Source organism: Saccostrea cucullata, unplaced genomic scaffold, assembly GCF_032062105.1.
Source record: "Saccostrea cucullata isolate Sc308-1 unplaced genomic scaffold, CSIRO_AGI_Scuc_v1 ctg261, whole genome shotgun sequence".
Taxonomy (NCBI): Eukaryota; Metazoa; Mollusca; class Bivalvia; order Ostreida; family Ostreidae; genus Saccostrea; species Saccostrea cuccullata.
This window is the reverse complement of record NW_026925910.1, coordinates 427,425-448,812: the sequence shown is the minus strand read 5'-3', so window position 1 is coordinate 448,812 and position 21,388 is coordinate 427,425. Positions and strand designations below refer to the sequence as shown.

Below are 21,388 nucleotides of genomic sequence, written 5' to 3'. Positions count from 1 at the left end.
TTTTACTCCGGGTTAGGCACAGGCACCTGACGTTTCTTATTTTTCTTTTAATAAAAAAAATATACCCTTACCTTATAATATTAATAAACCGTTTATTAATATTATAAGGTAAGGGTTAATTTTTTTTATTAAAAGAAAAATAAGTAACGTCAGTTGCCTGTGGGGTTAGGGGTCGGTCTTACTCTAGAAAGCAAACATTCAAGAAAATTAAAGGCAAATGTATATATCTGATCTATATAGCTCATATTTATTGTATTTGCTCTTTCTTAATCTCTTATGCAAGCAATCACGGATAGCTAGGCTAAAGGCAAGGGGGGCTGACCCCCTCCCTTTTTCCAGAAAAAAAACCTTTTTACGCCAGTAAATGTTCATCCCCAACCTTTTGTATCGGTATAGCTAAATTAGGATAATGTGGTATTTTTTAATAAAAAAAATTAGTATTAAAAGAAAAAGGACCCCCCCCCCCCCACACACACACAAACACATGAAATAGGATTTTTGAGTTTGGACAATCCCCCTTTCCACGTTTTTTTTTTCTTTTGGATAAGTAACTTGAACTTTTTTCTCCAGCTGCCCCCCCCCCTTTCAGAGCGATGCTACTTCACTGTAGAGGGTCAAAATTTTAAAAGAAAATTATTAAGTGTAAAGAAGAATTTTATTTTCAAACAATTCTTTTTAAATCACAGTGCCACACTTACCGGGTAGGTGCATTTAATTTTACAGTAAACTCGTTCAGTACGAACACAGATATTGCAAATTCACGGATATAGCGAAGTAATATTGCATCCCCAGGTATATAAATGTAACAGGATCCTTATACGGATATAATGAATTACAGATATAGCGAAGTAATTTCATAGGCCCGGTGACTTTGTTATAACCGAGTTTTACTGTATATGGAAACATTTCAAAGTTGTTTGGATTCATTTTTCTTCAAATAACTGATCCTGGGGGGTCAGAGTAAGGCTTTCACCTAATGCATATTTATGTTATGTCATGAATTCTTTTGGCATAGTTACTTGATTGATCGATTGTATGTCGTTTTATCTCCCTTTCCAGATTTATTCACCCTTTTAATCCATCTGGGATTAATTTAAGCTACTCAGTACTGGTACATACAGTGTAACATTTTTTTTTGCAACAACTGTATGCAGTTTTAGCACATCAAACAAACCAGTGTTCAATGTAGGCCTAAATGCTGTCAATCTAAACTAGTAAATACTGTAGGAAAAGGCCCAGAAAAATATAAATTATAATTATTAAATAATTCACAACAAACTCTGCATGTAAACATTTCATTGTTTAAAATTAAAAACACATGTAGTTTTTTTAGTAGTAACATTATTTGAGAGAAAGTTAAAAACATCCTGGTGCACATGAAGATCAAGTTCTGGTATTAATATCCAACACAGTCCTTCTTTAATTCATTTAAATTTCTCAAACAGGCGATTCAATTCCTGTGACACCTGTTTAACCCTTTGTAAGACAAGTTCCTTATCTGTAGACAAAATGTGATTCCCAAACTTTTGCAAAAATTTGTCAGGGTGCCACCTTTTCACTTGGTCCCTTAAATATTTCTTTCGAGCCTCACTTTGAGTCAAGTCATGGAAGAGGAAGTCTTCTAATTCACTAATACTTTTTTTGAATGGCCATGGAATATCTGAAAAATGAAGTTGCTTTTCCACAATTTTTTCAGATAATTCCTGCCATTTCCTTTCATACACATCCTTTTGATGTCTTTTGTAACTTTGTTGTGCCTTTTTCTGATTTTCTTCATACTTTTTCCTCATTCTTTCCCTTTCCTGTCTGAGCTTTGAGTTGAAGTCCTCTTCCTGACTCTTGGGTTTCTTGCTGGAGCTTGGTAGTGTACCACTATATTTACGCTTTTTATGAAATTCATGATGCATTCTGTCTGACCAATCACTGTAGCTCTCTTGGAAAGTTTCCTCTTCAGATAAATCTGCATAAAAATAAAATGATATTTAACATTCTGCCTGTTGATTATTTAAAGCTACTTTATTATGTGGGGACATACTATAATTCTGCAGAATCACAAATACATGTATTATTTAATCAGTAGGTAGAAAATTACACAGGTTGTTGGCTTGTCTCTGTATGTCTTACTTTCACTTTTAGCATGCTGTGACAAATTTCCATGGAAAACATGTGACCTCTTACACAGAATAAATCAATCCGCAGAAGGAATAGAGTCTCTACAGCATATAACAACACATAAATCTGAAATCTTTTTTTGATTTCATGCTGTAGTTTAAAAATTTTGGGTATTAAGCAATGGAGTTTGGATAAAATAATGAATACAATTCAGTGTTTTATTTTCTAAGTGAAAACATCATTTATTTATTCTGTGGCTGCAGAACTTACCACCTGTAAACCTGCTGCCCCAGCCCTCCTGATACTCATCCTCTAACTCATCAGTAAGTTTCTCCTCCCAGTTCTTCTCAGGACTTTCTCTACACTGCAGGTAAAAACAAGAATTATCAGCAATCTAAAAGTAGATCCGTATTTTGTTCTGTCACAGCAACATAAAATGCAGAAGCATAAAAGGTCTAATTATACCCCCCGCTTGAAAAGCGGGAGGGTATATAGTAATCGTTATGTCCATCCATCCATCCATCTGGTACACTTTTGGGTACCCATCTCTTATCCACAACTCCTCTTATACCACTGAATGAAATTAGATGAGACTTTCAGAGAATCTTTATAACATAATGCCATTGTGACCTCCTATTTTACTTTTTGATCCGACACATACTTTGGGTTTCCCATAATAAAAACCTGGACACGTCTATTATATTCATATGGGAGGCGGGGTGTATCATTTAGTGAGCTCACTGCTCACAGTACCTCTAGTTTTTATAAGATTGAAATTAAATCAGAGGATAATAGAGCTGTTGTTCTCGCCAAAACTGTATGAAACAGGTAGGGATTTTTGTCTATTTTGACCTTGAGTCAATCTGATAGTCATGGTGCTGAAACTACTGGTGTATGATATTTAAGTAAGATAGCTACCTTCAAAATATTAAATATGAAAGCTAATTTATGAAGAATGGTCTGGAACTGAAACCCTTTAATCACTCCAGGGGTGCTGAAAGCATGTAGGATATATACATTGTGACAATTCATGTATCTTAGTCATTAGACATTTGTTCCAGTGTCAGATTAATGATTTTTAATCAAACTTTTATCTGTAGAGTAATACTAATGTGCGATAAACACCCATGTGTTTACATTGTGCACTATAGGTGAGATGTTACAGAGAGGGAAAAACTTTTTTCTGAAAACCAACATTTTATTGACCCAGTGCTCCCCATCACCTACCTGTCCATCTTGTTTCTCTCTGAGCTGATCTAGGAGATCTCTACAGGTAATATCTTCATGGTTCCTCCACTTCAGGGACTCGGGATGTTGCTCAAGTATTGGCAGAATAAGCTGATTGTAAACTAAAAATAAAGTTAAAACAGATAATAATAAAATTCCTGCTAAAATAGATACATCTACATTTCATTCAACTGGGTATCAAATTATATAAATTATTAACTTTAAGCATGACTTGTGAAAGGGATCTGTCCTTGTCTATATAAATCTCTGACTTCTTTATGATTTGAAGAATTTCAGTGTACAGATCTGTGTAAATATATTCTTCTGAATTGTCATCATTACTTGGTAGTGATAAACTCTTCCATGTCAAAAAAAAAAAAGTAAATGTCACCTGCACAGGACAATGTATTAAAGCAAGCACAAATGAATGTAAAATAGTGAAGTACAATGTAAATACTTTTACAGTGTAGAAAATGATAAACATCAGATGTAGCAAGTGCAAAGGGAACATATACCCAAGTGCAGAGAGGGAAAGTTTTGGGAAACTAAATCTGAGTTTAAGATTATAAACATATATACAAAGCTTGTTGCATGAAACTCTCAATACACACTAAAAACAAATAAAATGAAGAAAGAAATCATGCTAAGATTCAAAAGAAACTTACTTTCACTGACTTCAGACCTATGACTTTTCTTTAGGGCTTCCTTCAAAGCAATATGCAGGGCAGTATTCCCATCGTCATCTTTAGTGGACAAACAAATTCCCTTCCCAATAAAATATCTGTGAAAAAATAATAATTTTGTGAAATAAATAATGTATGCATTGAGTAAATTTTTATCTTTTTTTTTTTTACATTTCCTTTTGGTGTCATCGCATAATCTCTTCACAGTATCATTAACAAGGACAAAACTACATGAATTACATTGTATAAATGGACTCAAGGGAATAAACACCTCAGATTTAAAGCCTGATAAAAGTTTAGACATATCAATGACCTTGAGAGCTCATATGTACACAAGTAAACATTTAATTTAACAGCACTCTCTTTACCCCTGTATGAAATATGTGCCAAATCACAACTAAGGCAAGGAAAGAGAAAATAATTGGAAAATTATATCATATGACAATTTTCTAAAAATGAATGCTAAGGATGAATAAATTTGAGCTTTTTATTTATTTAATTAATCAGAACTTTCAATCAAAGAGTAGACTATACTACACATGCTTGGAAAAATGACTTTAATGTGTCTTAAAATTTTTGTAATTCTTTTCCTTTTCAACTTGGAATGTAACATTGAATTTTTTATTAACAATAAGTTCTGACATGATCTAACATGCCTACTTTGGATATACATAATGCAATTTACCTAAATCCAATAAAATCATGGTATTTACAACAGTAATGTAGAATTGTTCTTCCATTGGTAAATTGAAGGTGTTGGATATCAATATCATGCTTCTTGATGTAAGATTTCAACTTGGCTGGTCTACCATCCTTTATTAATTGTTTTATTCTTTTACACCATTTTCTCTCCATTGCAAAATTAATTCCATGGAAACTGTAAAAAAAAAAGTAAAATAGAAATTAATGCATGGAATTGTGAACAAAATTGTATGTATACTTTACAGTATTACCCAAGGATGCTTTGATCACCCAGTGTGTCATAACCCTAGCCAAGTCCTAAGGGGTCATGTTTTGAACAAAGTTAAATCTACACTATGTCAGAATGATTTCACATATGGTAAGTTACATCTTACCTACTCAAGTGATTATGGAGAAGAAGATTTTCAAATGACCCAAACCTACTTTTTCTCATCTCCTTGGAAGAAAGTTTATTTTTGCATGATAATGTCATGTGCAAAAAAAAAACACAAATGTTTAGGAGGCAACCTAATTCAAGTGTCTATGTAGCTGCAGATCTGTAGCTCTCCGAAAAAAATTACTGATAGACCGAGAGCTACAGTGCCACCCATTGAAAAAACTGTATATTTATTGCGCACAAAAAAGTGTGCTCAATTCTTGATTAATTTTTCCAAATTCTTACCTCAATTGCAAAAAATGGAAGATTTCAAAAAATTACTCTCTCCTCTATCAAGTTCTCTCATAGTTGACATCTGAATGAAGCATATTGGATCGAATTATCTTTGAAACCAAAATGGAAGTATAAATAAGCGAAATGTCCGATGATTGCAATATCAGGGCCAGGAGGACTATTAACAACAATTATGAGGAATGTTTTGTTGTGGAAAAAGTCAAAGAATATGTTAGTAATATTTTGAGATTACAGCTTTAAAACCATGGAGAAATAAATCGAGAACCGAGTGCATTTTTTTGTGCGCAATAAATATACAGTTTTTTCAATGGGTGGCTCTGTAGCTCTCTGGTCTATCAATATACATTTTTTCGGAAAGCTACATATCTGCAGCTAGTGTCTATGATCCTTCATTTGTCAGTGAAAGAACTATTCAAACAGTGATAGCATCATATTAGTGATGATCAAGTTGTAAAACAATCATTCCTTTACGAAGTTCTCATGTCTTAGAACTTGGATCCGCAAAAGGAAGTTGTGAAAGGTAGGCAGGGTTGTGACACCAGCTGGTGTCAATAAATTCCCACTTTTCAATATGGCCTCCACGCTGACTTTCCCTAGCAAGTCACAATTTAAAGGGGGTGGGTGAGGGTGTTACTGTTATAGCCAGAAGAATCTCAGATTTATTTACGAGACACATAGATATGCACATTTACATTCATCAGTTACTGTAACATATTCTATGGTTGGAGTGAGTGGAAGAATTGAACATTGACGGGTTAGTCTCTTATAGACCCCCCTCTCTTTCTTTTACTTTTATTAAATTTCCCCAGGATCTTCCCTTTCAGTTGCTTTTAGTTTTACCATGCATCTCATGATTGCAGCCAGTCTATGCGAAAGTCACCGGACCGTCGGTTTTTACCGGTAAAATTTAGGTCGGGTCGGTAAAAAAAATCAGTTTACAGGACCGAATGTCCGGTAAAAAATAAGGCCAAATAAATCTAAATTAAGAGGTAAACATGGTCCAATTCCCCACAAATGTCCTTTAATTGACCAATTTAGCAGTAATACCTGATTAATTTTTATATATTACAACCCTGTCATGATCGTTTTTATTCTAATTCGAATTTCCTCTGTCAAGGGTTAGAGATCTTTAGATAGCTCATACATAGATTTGGTTGGGAAAATATTTAGATAGCTCATACGTAAATTTAGTTGGGAATTTTTTTTCAAATGAGCATCAAACTTGAGTAACCATAATGAGTTGTTTCAAGAAAAATAAATATGCATTGAAAGTGCATATTAAATTTAAGAATTTTTTTTGATACAGTGTATATTGTACAAGTCAAATATGAAGGAAAAAAATACATGCAATTGTATAGATACCTTTAACAAAGGAAAATTATAAATAGTTAACATGTCCATTTCACTCTGAATTCATTTAACAATAAAATAAAATTTCACAGTGAGAATTAACCCCATCCCACCCACCCTCTCAAACTCAGTATCATAATGATGTATGGATTTAAAGGGAAAAAAGTCGGTCTGGTAAAAAATTGTTTGGTCTGGTAAAAATTTTATTTTTACCAGACATTTTGTCCGGTAACAATTTTCAACTTTCGCGTAGACTGGCAGCTCACCTTGAATGTTCTTTTTTTCCCTTGTCTCGCATCTGACATAACTCTAAAATTGAAATACATCATATAAACATATCCAACGGAAAATGCGACCATGCCAAATATGAGAGGGTAAGATCTATATCGACTGTCTTTCACCCATCCCTTTCTTTGGAGGTAACGATTTAACTTCAAATTATTTCTAGTAATAAATCCCAATTTTTGTTCCTTTAATGGATCAAAATCGTTGTTCATCTTAACAGTTCAGTTGTGTATGCTCATACTGAACGCAAGACGCAGGTTTTCAATACTGTTACTAAATTAGTAAATGTGACCTTCTTGTTCAAGAAAAATATCAAACAGGATGTAAAATTATTTCTATAAAGTACAAAATGAGATCGTGTTAATTCCGGGATATCTTTGAGTTTTAAGTCCCTTAGTTTAATATAGCTACTTTAATTATTGTTATTTGAATGTCTTAAAGGCATGAATAGAACAAATTCAAAAGCTGAAAATTATTTTTATAATGCATAAAAATAAACATGCTTCAATTTCCTACGGAAAATTATTTTGCTCAAACTTGATTTTAAATTTAGTGACGAAATGTGGACTTCCGAAAAGATGTTGCGAGCTGAAACACCATGACAGTGATGACTCTAGTGACGCATTCAAAATAAACAAAATTCTAGAGAATGAGGCAACTCAGAGGTAGAACGCTTCGGCTTCTTAAAATAGGATGTTTCTGTTTCATATTTATGATTGTCGTTTGGTACATCGCCATGACTTTAAAGAAAAGAGTTACCCCTATGTATGCTTCTGGTGTTGTTGATACAACAGTTGGTCACATTCGTTATGACTTTTCCACGGGTATGTTCTCGCTGATAGAAAACGGTGAAACTTACGTTCAGGGTCTTTTATCAGAAACATTACGATATACAGCTGCCTTGGAGTGTCGACCAGACAGGAACAATCCGAATTACCTCTGTCTGAGATGGCATAGGTACACAGATCTAGAGGTAATAATATCACTTTAGTAAATAAGCCTTTGTAAATCAATGTATTTTAAAGAAGCATATCAAAATAAGAACTTATATAAAGTCAAATCGGTCCATAGGACAATATCATTTTAAAGATAGAACATTCCATCTAAATGTACAGTCATTTTACCAGTAACGAATATTTGCCAGTATCGAATATTTTTTTATCTAAATATTCTAGAAAAACATAGTGAAGGGTTTTTAAAATCTTACTAGGTTAATACAATAAAAGGATGAATATTCTAACACTGTGTTGTGTTTTTGTAATATCTGCATGATTATTTCCCACAATATTTACAATTTGAACCGATGACCTAAATTTTAACACGCGCAAGTGCAAGTCTAAGAAAACAAAAGTGTGTCGAGAAATGCATCTAAATAAAAAATTTGATATGTTGTCGATCCAGATTGTGTATGTAATCAATATTTAGGATAAATACAAAAAGACAGAATATTAAATTCAACGAAAATTGACTTTTGAATGAAATTTAACATCTTAACTTACCATGTGTTGTTTTCTTAGTTACGAATTACGAATTTTGGAAGAACGAAAAATGCCGTTTTACGGGATGCAAAAACAAAGAAAGCTGACAGGAGTGAAAATACTATCAAAACTATTTATAAACAAAAATATTCCATGAAAATTACAACTCAGAGATGATTGATTTAATTATAATAACGCATGTCATTAAAAGTTTCTCATAAAATGCAACATTTTTCATATTGTTTAGCTTTAGAAAAATAATCATTTGAATCAACAAGTAATGCTTATATACTTTATGTAGAATTTTCTTGAAGGTATATTTCTACAATAATTTCAACCAATCGGTTTCATTTATTAAGTCAGCAACAATAGAGGGCACCTGATTCGATACTGAAAAATCGATTCAAAACTAGGGAAAAAGGGGGGTGTTATTTTTGACAGCTATGTCCCTGTACCGTTTATATTTTGGAAATTTTTGTACTACTTGTTTGTAGAGCTTAGAAATACAAATTAAACAACAACAAAGAAAATTTGGAAATTCAAAGATATGGGTTGTATTTAATATGTAACTAGAAACTGATTCGTTACTGGTAAAATGATTGTAGTTGGATTCACACTTTCTAAAAGTTATGTCTCTTGGTCACCATCTGTGGGAGGAAAAAATAGAATCCTTGCAGTAGCCTTTGTAGTTTACTGGCTTGTAACTTTGTAATTTGATTAGGAAAAAAAAACTTTTTGCATCTTGAACTCTGATTGCCGCCTCAGGATGCTACTGTACCAATGGCAATGCACATTGAAAGAAAAATTTGAACACAGTAGGTTTATCAGAGCACATTCAAATGTTTCGTAGCATAAAGAGGAGAAATGTTGTTTTTTCCCTTATGAGCTTTTGATTGACCCACAAAAGGACACAACTTTTGCAAAGTGTACATTAGACTATTCTGAAATATTTGACATATTTTTGTCCCCCGCTTGAAAAGTGGGGGATATTAATTTGGGTTTGTCCGTCCGTCCGTCTGTCCGTCCGTCCGTCCGTCTGTCCGTCTTTCTGTCTGTCTGTAACGCTTTCGTTTCCACACGATATCTCGAGAACCCTTTGAGCTTTTGCAATGAAATTTAGCATAGCAACTCCCTATGGACTAAAGAAGACCCCTATTGATTTTGAGGTCAAAAGGTCAGAGGTCAAGGTCATAAATAAGCAAATTCTGTCTGTTAAAACACTTTCGTTTCCACACGATATCTCTAGAACCATTTGAGCTATTGCAATGAAATTTTATATAACAACTCCCTGTGGCCTATTGAAGACCCCTATTGATTTTGAGGTCAAAAGGTCAAAGTTCAAGGTCGTAAATTTATACATTCTGTCTGTGTGTAATACTATTATTTCCGGGCGATATTTCAAGAATATTTTGAGCTTATGCAATGTAATTTTATATCAAAAGTCCCTAGGACGTCTCTCGCCCCTCTCAAAGTGTCCCGCCCCATTTGTTTTATTAGTATTTATAGTATTACATGTCGCTATATTTAGCGCAGTGGCATGAGGAGAGTTTTTGCGTATAAAACAGGTTCTCGGCGGACTTTATGTTCTTATTACATCTATTAGAACTGTTTAATAAAGGCTAAATAAATCAAACACCATGGATTGTGTAAAATTTTGAGAATACCGAACATGAATATATACATGTATGTGACTTCACTTCTGCATATACTTCACACTAAGTAAAGCGATTCCGTGGTCTAGTGGTTATGCCTCTCGCTTCATGCGTAAGAGGACCCGGGATCGAATCTCGGTCGAACCTTTCTTTTTTTTTCTTTTTTTTAAATACTTTTTTTTTTACTAAATGATAGTATTCAGCATGTGAAATGAAAAATTTATGAGGCTATAAAATCATCATTACAGTGTGATAAAAATTCCATATAAAAAAATCCTCTATACACATAATGAAGTATAAGCAATCAAATCTTTATATGCATATTGACATACATGTATTTTATTTGCTTCAGTATACATGTATACATTTAATAATTCTACAAATTTAGTCAGGGGGAGCCGACTTTTTCCCTAAGCGGGGGACACGAATTCTCTGAATTAGCTTGTTGCATGTGTTTTCAAGGCATTTTTGTCTATTGATAGGTCAGAAAACTAAAAGGAAGTGATCAATGTCATGAAATAACTTGGAAGCCTTCCAGTCGAGACTTTCTTCCTCAAGACTGCATTTCCTTACGAGGTGCCATATGGTATGGGGGAGGTGAAATGTATGACCAGAAATGGCCATTGAGAGATGTTTCCATTCCTCTACAGCCATACCTTCCCAATGATCTCATGTATAAAACAAAATACAATAAGCCAGCAGGAAACATTTTTGGTAATGTGATAGAGAGATTCTGGCTCAGTACTAAAGGTGTGGGAATTGTGGTTGACAGTTCTGTCCCTTTGTTTGTCAGTATGAACACCAGTAATAGTAATCTACTGTGCTTCACAACTAACTCGGATCATCCTCGGTATCCAGCAGGACAAAGCCATGTACTAAAATACACCATTTGTAAGAAGAAAAATATTAAGGAGGTTTATGAATTGATGCAAAAGAGGCATTTTGAGTCCCCTAAAGATAAGCCAAGTCTAGATTTAATGCAGTTCCCAGTGTTGTCCACTATACCAAGATTTGAGAACAATATGACACAAGGAGTTTTGCTAAAGTTTGTAAAGAAATTTAAAGATGATATACAAAAAGCTTTGTCTATTAAGAAGCTATTTTTTGAATTTGATGGTCTCTTTTCCTCAAAATTTGGTAACTTTGATATTGACTCTGGTTTATTTCCTAATGCACATCAAGTCTGCACCACACTGAGGGAATATGGATACCAAATTCTTGTGTCTATGACTCCTTTGATAAGTAAAGATTCCAAAAATTTTGACACAAAATCTGACTTTTTAGTACAAAATTCAAACACAGAGCAACTAGCACTTGTGAAGTGGTATTATGGTATGGTGGGCATAGTTGATGTTACAAACCCAGAAGCTGCTAGATGGTTTCATTCAAAGTTATCAACAATGATGAAGGAATACGGAATAGACGGATTAAAGTTATATGCTTGTGAAAGTAACTATTTACCTCCAAACCACCTAAGTCATGGATCATTAACAAATCCTGGGTCTTACATTACAAACTTACTTTCACTAGTTAGCAATTTAGGACAAGATAAACAACTTTTACAAGCAACCTGTGCTTATAAGTCTCAGAAACATTCCATGTATGTACAGCTAGGAAGGAAGGAATCCAAGTGGGGAGAAGATAATGGTCTGCAAAGTGTGATTCCTGCAGTTCTGACACTAGGAATTCTGGGATACCCATTTGTGATCCCTGATGTGGTTGGGGGAAGTGGTTCACATGGCAACACAACTTCTCCTCCAAATCGAGAACTTTACATCAGGTGGTTACAGATAGCTACCTTTATGCCCGTTCTTAAATTTTCCTATGTTCCATGGGATTATGATGATAAAGTAGTAGACATTGCTGTTAAACTGTTGAAACGAAGACAAGAAATAATGAGACTGCTTATAAATGCTGCAAAGGAGGCTGAAACAAATGGTAAGATATATTAACATTTTTGTATATAGTTGAACTTCAGTATCTTGTACACTGATATCTCATTTACCATGTATATGTGGACCTAAATTCTTCTTAATATTTTACCCTCAGTATCTTGAATTGTTAGAAATCTTAAAGGATCTATTTGTCCCTTCGAGTTCAAGATAATAATGTTTGACTGTATTTTATATTGGTGCTGCAAATTAAAATGTTCCCAGATTTGTGTAACTGTTGTCATTCAAATTGACACGGTATTCAGCGTTTTCATTGAAGTATTGATCTCTTACCTATTTGAGAATGGGGATAAAATAGACACAATGAGTTATATTATTCAATAACCCATTTGATGTTTTTTATTTGTGAATTTAAACTAGGTTTCCATAAAAAGTAATTTTCATTTTTTTTTCTTTATTTCAGGCTCCCCAATTATTAGACCATTGTGGTGGATAGACCCCCTGGATCCTTACGCTCTGACAGTTAATTCAGAATTTATGTTGGGAAATGACCTACTTGTAGCCCCAGTTGTTCACCCAGGGGTGACAAAGATAGATATTTACCTACCTGAAGGTCACTGGAAGGATAACCTTAAAGGTCAAGTGCACCAAGGTAAACACTGGCTGAGGGACTATGAGGTCACTCTAGAACAGATCCCGACCTTCAGTAAGCACAAATTCCTCGCCAAATGAAGAACGTCTTACTGTTGTCTTTGAAACATGTTACTTACAACTCAGGTATTTGAAAGCTGCGAACAAGTTAACCATAATGGGAAGAGTGAATTGAGTTTTGTGTGAAAGTAAAGAATGTAATTTTATCACTCTGTTAGTTTACATAGCATGAAAGTTGTCAATATTTTGTAAGTTGGCTTTATTTGCATTTTTTAAAATTTAAATTACTTAGATATTTAAAAATACATCAATTTCAGTTGAATAAAGTTTTACTGTAGATCACTAAATTTTTGCAACATCTTATTTTCGTGAGCTAGTCATTTAATCTTTATTAGGGAGACATATGGGAATGAAATTTTCGTGAGCACATTAACTTTATGACACCAAAATAAATTTCTCATGAATAAAAAGTGATTTACAGTATATGATAAATAACTACAAAAAAAAGTGCAGGTCCCCTAACTCCCCAGCTTTTTATGACATCAGAAATAATTAAACAGTTGTACATGTCAGAATAAAAAAATCACTCATGGTTTGGTTAAGAAATGTTATTTAATTTGTCTTAAACAGTGTTCAAATAATTTTAATCTTAAAATTTCCATATATAAAGTTACATTTAAAAGTATGTATGAATATTGAATATAGGGATGAACATTTTAGCTGGGCTCATTGCTCGAAGAGCATCAGTTAGCTTTAATCTCATTGTTCAATCATATATTCTGACCTTTTACACCCAAATTAGAATTATTCTCAGGCAAAATGTAGCACTGGTACCTACTCTTAGCCATTGTTAAATCAACACTATCACTTAAACAAAGTCAAGTAAACTTAGATTTTTTAAAAAATTTATTAATGTAAATATTAATAAATATCAATGTTCCTCAATTGACTTATCATTGTTTAAGATATGCTTAATAGGTCCCCTGTCTGCATCAGAATCAATAAATAAAGGTTTTGTTATTGGAACTAATGTGGGGAGCACCTGATGTAAACCTTCCTGCAAATCTCCCTACTAAGGCCTCATATGTGTGAAATGTTTCATCAGTGTTTTTGAACTTTGAACTACAAATTGTACAAGACCCCATTTAGGGATAATTTGATATACTTTGTTAACTTCTAATTTTGTTAAACTTAAAAAAAAATTTTTAAATTGTTAGAAATTTATGTTATGTACATGCCATAAAAGTGTCCATTTTTGTGTTGTATACCGGTATATATTTTTCATGCAGAATTTTGGACTTTTTGTTATATATATATCTGTCATTTCAATGTATGTTTCATGTGCAACAGTCTTTTTTACTGTAAATGAGCCTAGCTTTCTGTACTTCTGAGCACAATACTATGTATTTGACTATATGAATGAAGAGTTATGCATAAGAGTTATTGCCCTTTACACCACTTTTAAAATTATGATTCTGGGTTGTTTTCATTTTGTCTATATATATGTAAACATAATATCATATGGTTCATCATCATCAAAATGTGCATGTAAATAAATTATATATTTTGTGATTGATGTACAGCCATTTATAGAATATATCGATATAGAATCAAGCAAAAGTAAGAGTGCATGATGGTGCATTGTTCATTGCATAGTAATGGGGAATTTAGACAGGTTATAGACAGATTCTGAGGTAGATTATAGATAATTTCCTGTTAAGCTTTTTCTCACTTTGCCACACTAAAGACGATTGTGCCCACTTTTAAATTTGTCCAAGCAGCTGTTTTCTTTGAATTGCCCTGTTTTAAATCCACTTAAGATAATTTAAGGGCAAAAGGGGCTAGCAGAAAGTAAAAGAGAATATTTTCCCTGTGTATATTACATCAACATGAATTGTAGTTACTGTTTTTCCACCTGCGTTGGTTGGTATAGGTTCAATGAAAATTAATTTTATACCTAGGGATATGGAATATGTGGAACTTCCCAAGTTTAAGTCACTGAGTTTGAAATTGTCTTGAAAAAAATTGGTATTTACATAGATGAAGCTGCCTCAAATACTGCAGAGATGCCCTAGTTATTGCTCTGTTGGGCCATAATGATTGTTGCATGTATAATTTTAGCTTCCATATGCCAATCTATCAATATTCACTCCCTTACATTCAATATTTTGATTTATTGATAGCTGATGTCTGCATAATTTGATTCTGAAATTTATAATTAGCTAATAAGAATGTAATCTTTGTCTTGGAAAGATTTCCCTGATTGATTGCCCTCAATAACACCAGTACCATTATTTTATTGCAATTTTGCAAATTTTTCATTATCTCCGTTAGCTTCATGAAGTCAGAATATGTCATACATCTGTAGCAAATATTTATTTAAGGACAGATGATATAAACAAAAAATGGATGCCTGGATTGGTATATATTTTTGGGTCTATTTTTGTTGCAATTGATAAATTTCTAAAATACGGTTGTATTAAGAAGTTGGAAATCTTGAATGTTCAAAATTGTACCTTTCTACAATCATCCTTATTAATCTATACAATATTTTTCACTGCTAATCCCATTATTGTGAAATTTTGAATGTCAAATTAAAAACTACGCTATGAAACTTGTCTGTTTTCCTCATTAAGACATGACTCAAGTTGTTATTTTCAATTTTTTGTCAAAAGTTTGTATCATCTGTCTTTAAATGAAATATTGTTAAAGACAAATTATGGATCTATAAATTATTGCTTGACATCTTCTCATCTGTTATAATTTTTCTTAATATAACACATATATATTTTTTTCTTGGAGGGGGGGGGTCATCTGTTTCAAAGTCAAAGATCTCACAATTATAAATCCCTCAATGCATGTGAAAAAAGGACATTTGTAGATATTAACTTGATTTCTCATGATTCTTTTCTAATGGAATTTTGTTTACAATATTGTATTAAGAGTAACCTGAAGGTGTTTTTTTGGAATATCATTTTGTTTTTAGATTTTAATATCCTTTCTATATTCATGAGAAATTTATGACAATTATATACAAGATAAGGAAAGCTATTTAAAGGTTAAGTAAGTAATTTATGTGTAATTAAGTCCTTTGTGGATATATTTTTTACAATTATTAAACTTTATTTGGTATTTCTAGTTTATTGTATATGTGTTTTTCATGTGCTTGTGTGCACTTGATTGATTTGAAACACAAATTATTCCCCTCATTCACCATATATTTAAAGTCATTATAAAATTTTTATGTTAATTTTTTTTGTGAACTTATTTTTATTATTATTATTACTATCTTTTTTTATTCTGATGTTGTAAGAATTCTATGTAATCTCAATGATAATGCATTATTTTTTTACTGATTCCATGCAATAGCATATGTCATGTGAAAGGTAAAATGGTAATAAGTACTAGTTTTTTTTTTTAATTAATGAAATTCATGTTATCAGGAAATTTCAGTGATTTGTAATATTTGGAAGATTAAAGTTGACAGAGTATGTGTCAAATCCTGTTTATATCACAATTATTGAAACTGTTCATGTTTATTTATTACATTTATGTCAAAGTCAACTCTCAATGCATATGCATGTCAAGGTCACAACCTATACAACATGTTCTATAAAGACTTCCATCTCCAATTATTAATGGAAATCATATGAAAGAAAAATTCTCAATATTGACAATGTACAGAAAAAATGTTAGTTATTTTGACTTTACAAATTACACAAATGTAACGTAGTCATACTGATGTCGATTCACTGGTTGTAGGCCTAATTGTATGCAATGGGGTAATCATGAATTGTTTGAAGTGTTCACAAAAATTCATGTAATTCTGAATACATGTATTGAAAGTGTCTGTGAAGATTGTGATCATATATTATATTCAGTTTTCAAGTAACTTGTACATATTTGTTTGAAAAACCCAAACTGTATGATTTTATGATTTACTGCTCAATTACTTATGTAAATGTGATTTTATTTGTGTTTGTGTATGTAGCCTTGCATTGTCCATACAATTATTAGTGTGATCATTAAATGATGATTTAAACCTTGTAAGTCAGGTGTCAAAGAGATTAAATATGTGTATGACAAGAAATGATGAATGTTTCAAACCTCTGTTACAGATTTAGCATTTATGTTAAATCACAAACATAATATTTAATCTGGATTTTGAATTCCACATCATCAAAATTAAACAACTATGCTTTCTTTCACTATACTCAAAACATTAAATTTATTTGTTTTTTTATTGCAATTTCACTTTGTTGATTTTTTTTTTAATATGATATCTTATGCTATATAAGCATAATAGGTAATTTTAATGTCCTAATGTAATTCATACATAACGAATCACTCGGAGCTCCTTGAATGGCTCGTACTTAGCAAGCACACTGACCTTATAGACGTCAAAGAATCAGGTTTCCATATAAAAAAAAAATATGATTGCCATGGTTACTGGTGTGCTTAATAACTTTCCAACACGTCGCCTATACTAAAATTATAATTCTAGTTTTATTGGGTTTTAATTTCAACTGTATGTTCAAGAATTTTCCGTGAAATTCTATTAGAATGCCCCCCTCCTATGGGGTTGGCCAGATTTACAAACCAAGTAAGATACGATATTCTCCATAGTTTTCATTTCAATGAATGGTGATGCCATGGTTACTAATAGAAAGAGTCTTGGGGTATTAATCAAATTAACACAAAACTTAAATAAATAAGTTGTTTAACAATATTTTTAATAAATTATTCATGTGATTTATCATTTCTTTTATTGAAAAACAGATGAAAGATGTTTCTTTTTACACTTGCTAAACGATACGAAGCTGAATATTAAGCGTAATTAATCCTTCATCTACCAAATATTTTTACATTTTTTCTCCATAACTGATTTAAAAAAAATAACTGGTGTCATTTTACTCTACATATTAAAAAAAACTTAATTATTTTTTTTTTTACGGAAAACAAATCTATAGGTTGCTGCATGAACAAGATGTGTTTGTGAAACACAGATGCCCCATATGGTAGCTTTAAGGCAAAGGTTAAAGTTTCTCAAATGCAAGTCAAACTCAAAAGGTCAATGTCTAAATTGTTGGTATCCAAATGAAGGTGTTCTTGTCACAAGGAATGCACCTGTGAAATATGACAGTCCTAGTGCTAACTGTTCAAAAGTTATCGCCAAGGTTCAAGTTTTTTAAAGTGGATTTAAGCTCAAGGTCAAAAGGTAAATTTAAAAGAATACCGGTATTTATATCTAATGAAAGGTCTTGTCACATTGAAAACACATGTGAAGTATGAAAGACCTAACACCAACTTTTTCAAAAAATTATGTTCAAAGTTAAAGTTATTTTTTTTTAATATATATTTTATTTATTTATTGATTTTCAAAGCGGGTCAAACTCCAATTAAGGTCAAGACCAAGAGGTCAAATTTGGTGAAACCCAAAGAAAGTTCTTCTCACAAGAAATGCACCTGTGAAATATGACAGCCATAGCTCCACCCACTCAAAAGTTATGGGCAAAGTTAAAATTTTTGCGGACAAACAGACATTCGGACAGGGGACATACTAATACTCCTGAATCTTCGATTACGGGGGCATAAAAAGTGACTAGAGAATGTCTTCCGCAAGGTTAAATCTGAAGTTCTTAATTATGTGGAGTAAAATGACGTCATGGTTATTATTTGATTCATTATTCCTACTTCATTGGACACGTATCACCGACACGAAATTTAACATCTTGGCAGAAATAATTAAAGATTATTCATATGTATATATTAGGGATGTCAACGAATATTCGAGTACTCGACTATCGTTCGATCATACCGACTATACACTGGTTACATGTACATATTGATGTACAGTTTTTATTGTACTAAGTACATTTTAACAATTCAGAAATTCGTTGTATAATGGTGATAACGTAGATTAAATATTGTAAACTAGTCAGTAAAAGACAAACAGTGAAAATGATATGAAAAAATAATTAAAATTAAACGAATATTCGTCTATCGTTCGACTAAAGCATCCGACTATTCGACTAAGCTGTCCGAGTAAAATTTACATCCCTAGTATATATACTATATATCTATCTCAGGTTGGTCAGATATTTCTATTCTTCTATATAGTTCTGTATTTGCCTGCAAAGAAGAAAAACATCGACAGATAGTTATACAATATAAAACATTTTTAACATTTATAAATGGTATTAAAAGTATTTTTACCATGTACCCTCAAAGGTAAAATGAAGCATAGAATCATTTTTAAAAGTTATAAAGAACAATATTCTCTGTAACCACGTGCGCATTCATTACTTTGAATTTTTATCGTGTCTTAATAAAGACTAAAGAAATTGAACAAACCATTCAATGTCGAATCTTGTTCCACTCATGCTAAAAACAAAACTGATTCGAATACCGATGTATTTATTTAAAAGGAATATCTCCAGTTACGATATATAGAAATGTGTTCTTAAAAGTGTTTGCAATGTTAAATCCATACATGTAGCACCCATTTCTAGCCCATATTTCTTCCTTGGAATATGTTACAAAGAGCTTTTTCTGTTATATTTTTGCATGGTCTTAAAAATGTTTTTATTTTTGAGTGTACTTCTTTATAAAAACGAATAAATAAAATGAATATACTATTAAATATGTTTTCGTAATAACATTATGTCATACTGAGTACTTACTTGATTTCCCATTTCTGGGAAACAATCATAGTAACATCCTATGGCTATTTGCTGCAAACGTTAATAATGGATATCTGGAACAAGCTTAAAATGCCATTTCAAACTTCATAGCCAACAATGTTAATCATGATACACACCGACCTTTTTATACCCCCGCTTGAAAAGTGGGAGGGTACATGTATATATATGGCACGCCAAATTCACAAAAATGAGACTTTCACAGTCAATAAACTAGGTTTATCGGCTGTAAACTATAGTTTACGGACTGTAAACTAAAGTTAACAACGTTAATCTATATTTTACATCTGTAAACCATCATCTATGTTTCAGAACCATATACTATACTTAACACTGAAAACAATCATTTGCGATTGCAAAACATAGATCTGATAAATACAGTTTCACGACTTGTAAACAATAGTTAACGATATGACAAATATAGTTTCACGATTTGTGAAACTATGATTAACAACTCTTAACTATTAAAGTTCACGATTGTAAATTATAGTTTACAGATATGAATCTATGTTTATCAACAAAATCTATTGTTAACGTTTTATTACAGACAGATAAACTTAGATTAGCATTCGTAAACTATAGTTAATAACCGCTAAATATAGTTTTACAGATAAAAATTATAGTTAACGAATTGTTAACTGTAGTTCACGGTTTGTAAATCCATATTTATGGCACGCCAAATTCACAAAAATGAGCTAAACCTAGTTTCACAATTAATAAACTAGGTTTATCGACTGTAAACTATAGTTTACAAACCGTAAACTATAGTTAACGATTCGTTAAGTATAGTTTTCATCTGTAAAACTATATTTAACGGTTGTTAACTATAGTTTACGAATGCTAATCTAAGTTTATCTGTCTGTAATAAAACGTTAATTATAGATTTTGTTGATAAACATAGATTCACATCTGTAAACTATAATTTACGATCGTAAACTATAGTTAAGAGTTGTAAACCATAGTTTACAAACCGTGAAACTTTATAATCAGATAATCTATGTTTTGCAATCGCAAATGATTGTTTTGGGTGTTAAGTATAGTTTACAGTTGTGAAACATAGATTATCGCGTTAACTATAGTTTACAGATGTCTCTTACACCACTGTGTAACAAAGATTCTTGTAAAAAAAAATCCTGAAATTTCATTCAGTGGTAAAAGAGGATTTGCAGATAAGAGTTGGATACCCCCAAAGCGTAACAGAGAGACGGACGGACGTACAGACAGACATCCCCATCACTTTATACCCTCCCACTTTTCAAGCGAGAGTATAAAAAATAAAAGTAAAGAAACGTGTCCAAGCTCGAAAATGCTATTTCGGGCGGGAGGTTGTGGGTTGTTAAGGATCGGACTTCTTACAGTACCAGTTTTTATGCACTGCTTCTTTACCCTTATTTGACAAGGGGGTGGGCAATCGGCCTTTTAATGATCATTATATCCCCACTTGAAAAGTGGAAGGGTATATAGTGATCAGGATTTCCGTCCGTCCGTCTGTCCGTAACGCTTTAGGGTAGCGAACTCTTATCTACAAATCCTCTTATACCACTGAATGAATTTTAATGAAACTTTCACAGAATCTTTATACAAAATGTCATTGTGCACCTTCTACGGTATTTACTTTTTGGTTGGATACATATTTCCCATAGCAAAACATGGACACGGTCATTCTTTCTATAATACTGAAGGGTACACATCTCTTATCCGCAACTCCTCCTATACCATTGAATAAAATTTGATGATACTTTCACGTTTTTTTTAATTACAAAATGCCATTGTGCATCTTCTATTTAATTTTTATTTTTTGCTCTGACACTTATTTCGTGTCTCCAAGAGCAAAACATGGACTTTGCCATTATAATGGTATGGGAGGTCGGGGTATCATTTGATGAGCTCAGTGCTCACAGTACCTCTAGTTATACCCCCCGCTTGAAAAGCGGGAGGGTATATGGTACTAGTAATCGGGATGTCCGTTCGTCTGTTACGCTTTG

The 21,388-nt window shown here is 32.4% G+C and overlaps 2 protein-coding genes across 2 annotated transcripts; one reads left to right on the top strand and one right to left on the bottom strand.

Annotated features, from left to right (window-relative positions):
* Positions 1 to 1,281: 1,281 nt before the first annotated feature.
* Positions 1,282 to 7,333, bottom strand: LOC134269982 (NF-kappa-B inhibitor-like protein 1). The gene is made up of 6 exons (XM_062752151.1): positions 7,011 to 7,333; positions 4,708 to 4,899; positions 4,005 to 4,120; positions 3,340 to 3,461; positions 2,383 to 2,476; positions 1,282 to 1,960 (listed from the first exon to the last, which is right to left on the bottom strand). Exons 1-6 carry the CDS (start codon positions 7,040 to 7,042, stop codon positions 1,425 to 1,427), a joined length of 1,092 nt encoding a protein of 363 aa, XP_062608135.1. The 5' UTR covers positions 7,043 to 7,333; the 3' UTR covers positions 1,282 to 1,424.
* Positions 7,334 to 7,642: 309 nt separating this feature from the next.
* LOC134269981 (myogenesis-regulating glycosidase-like) lies at positions 7,643 to 13,579 on the top strand. Its single transcript, XM_062752150.1, has 3 exons — positions 7,643 to 8,002; positions 10,642 to 12,097; positions 12,515 to 13,579. The coding sequence occupies exons 1-3, from the start codon at positions 7,679 to 7,681 to the stop codon at positions 12,781 to 12,783; spliced, it is 2,049 nt and encodes a 682-aa protein (XP_062608134.1). The 5' UTR covers positions 7,643 to 7,678; the 3' UTR covers positions 12,784 to 13,579.
* The last annotated feature ends 7,809 nt before the right edge of the window (positions 13,580 to 21,388 follow it).

Coding starts and splice junctions, on each gene's coding strand:
- LOC134269982 (XM_062752151.1), bottom strand. CDS start 7,042: ATGCGAGACAAGGGAAAAAAAGAACATTCAAG. Junction 4,900..7,010: donor GGAAAAAAAGAACATTCAAG/GTGAGCTGCCAG, acceptor TTTTTTTTACAG/TTTCCATGGAATTAATTTTG. Junction 2,477..3,339: donor GAGAGAAACAAGATGGACAG/GTAGGTGATGGG, acceptor TTTTACCTGCAG/TGTAGAGAAAGTCCTGAGAA.
- LOC134269981 (XM_062752150.1), top strand. CDS start 7,679: ATGAGGCAACTCAGAGGTAGAACGCTTCGGCTTCTTAAAATAGGATGT. Junction 8,003..10,641: donor ATAGGTACACAGATCTAGAG/GTAATAATATCA, acceptor GTCTATTGATAG/GTCAGAAAACTAAAAGGAAG. Junction 12,098..12,514: donor AAAGGAGGCTGAAACAAATG/GTAAGATATATT, acceptor TCTTTATTTCAG/GCTCCCCAATTATTAGACCA.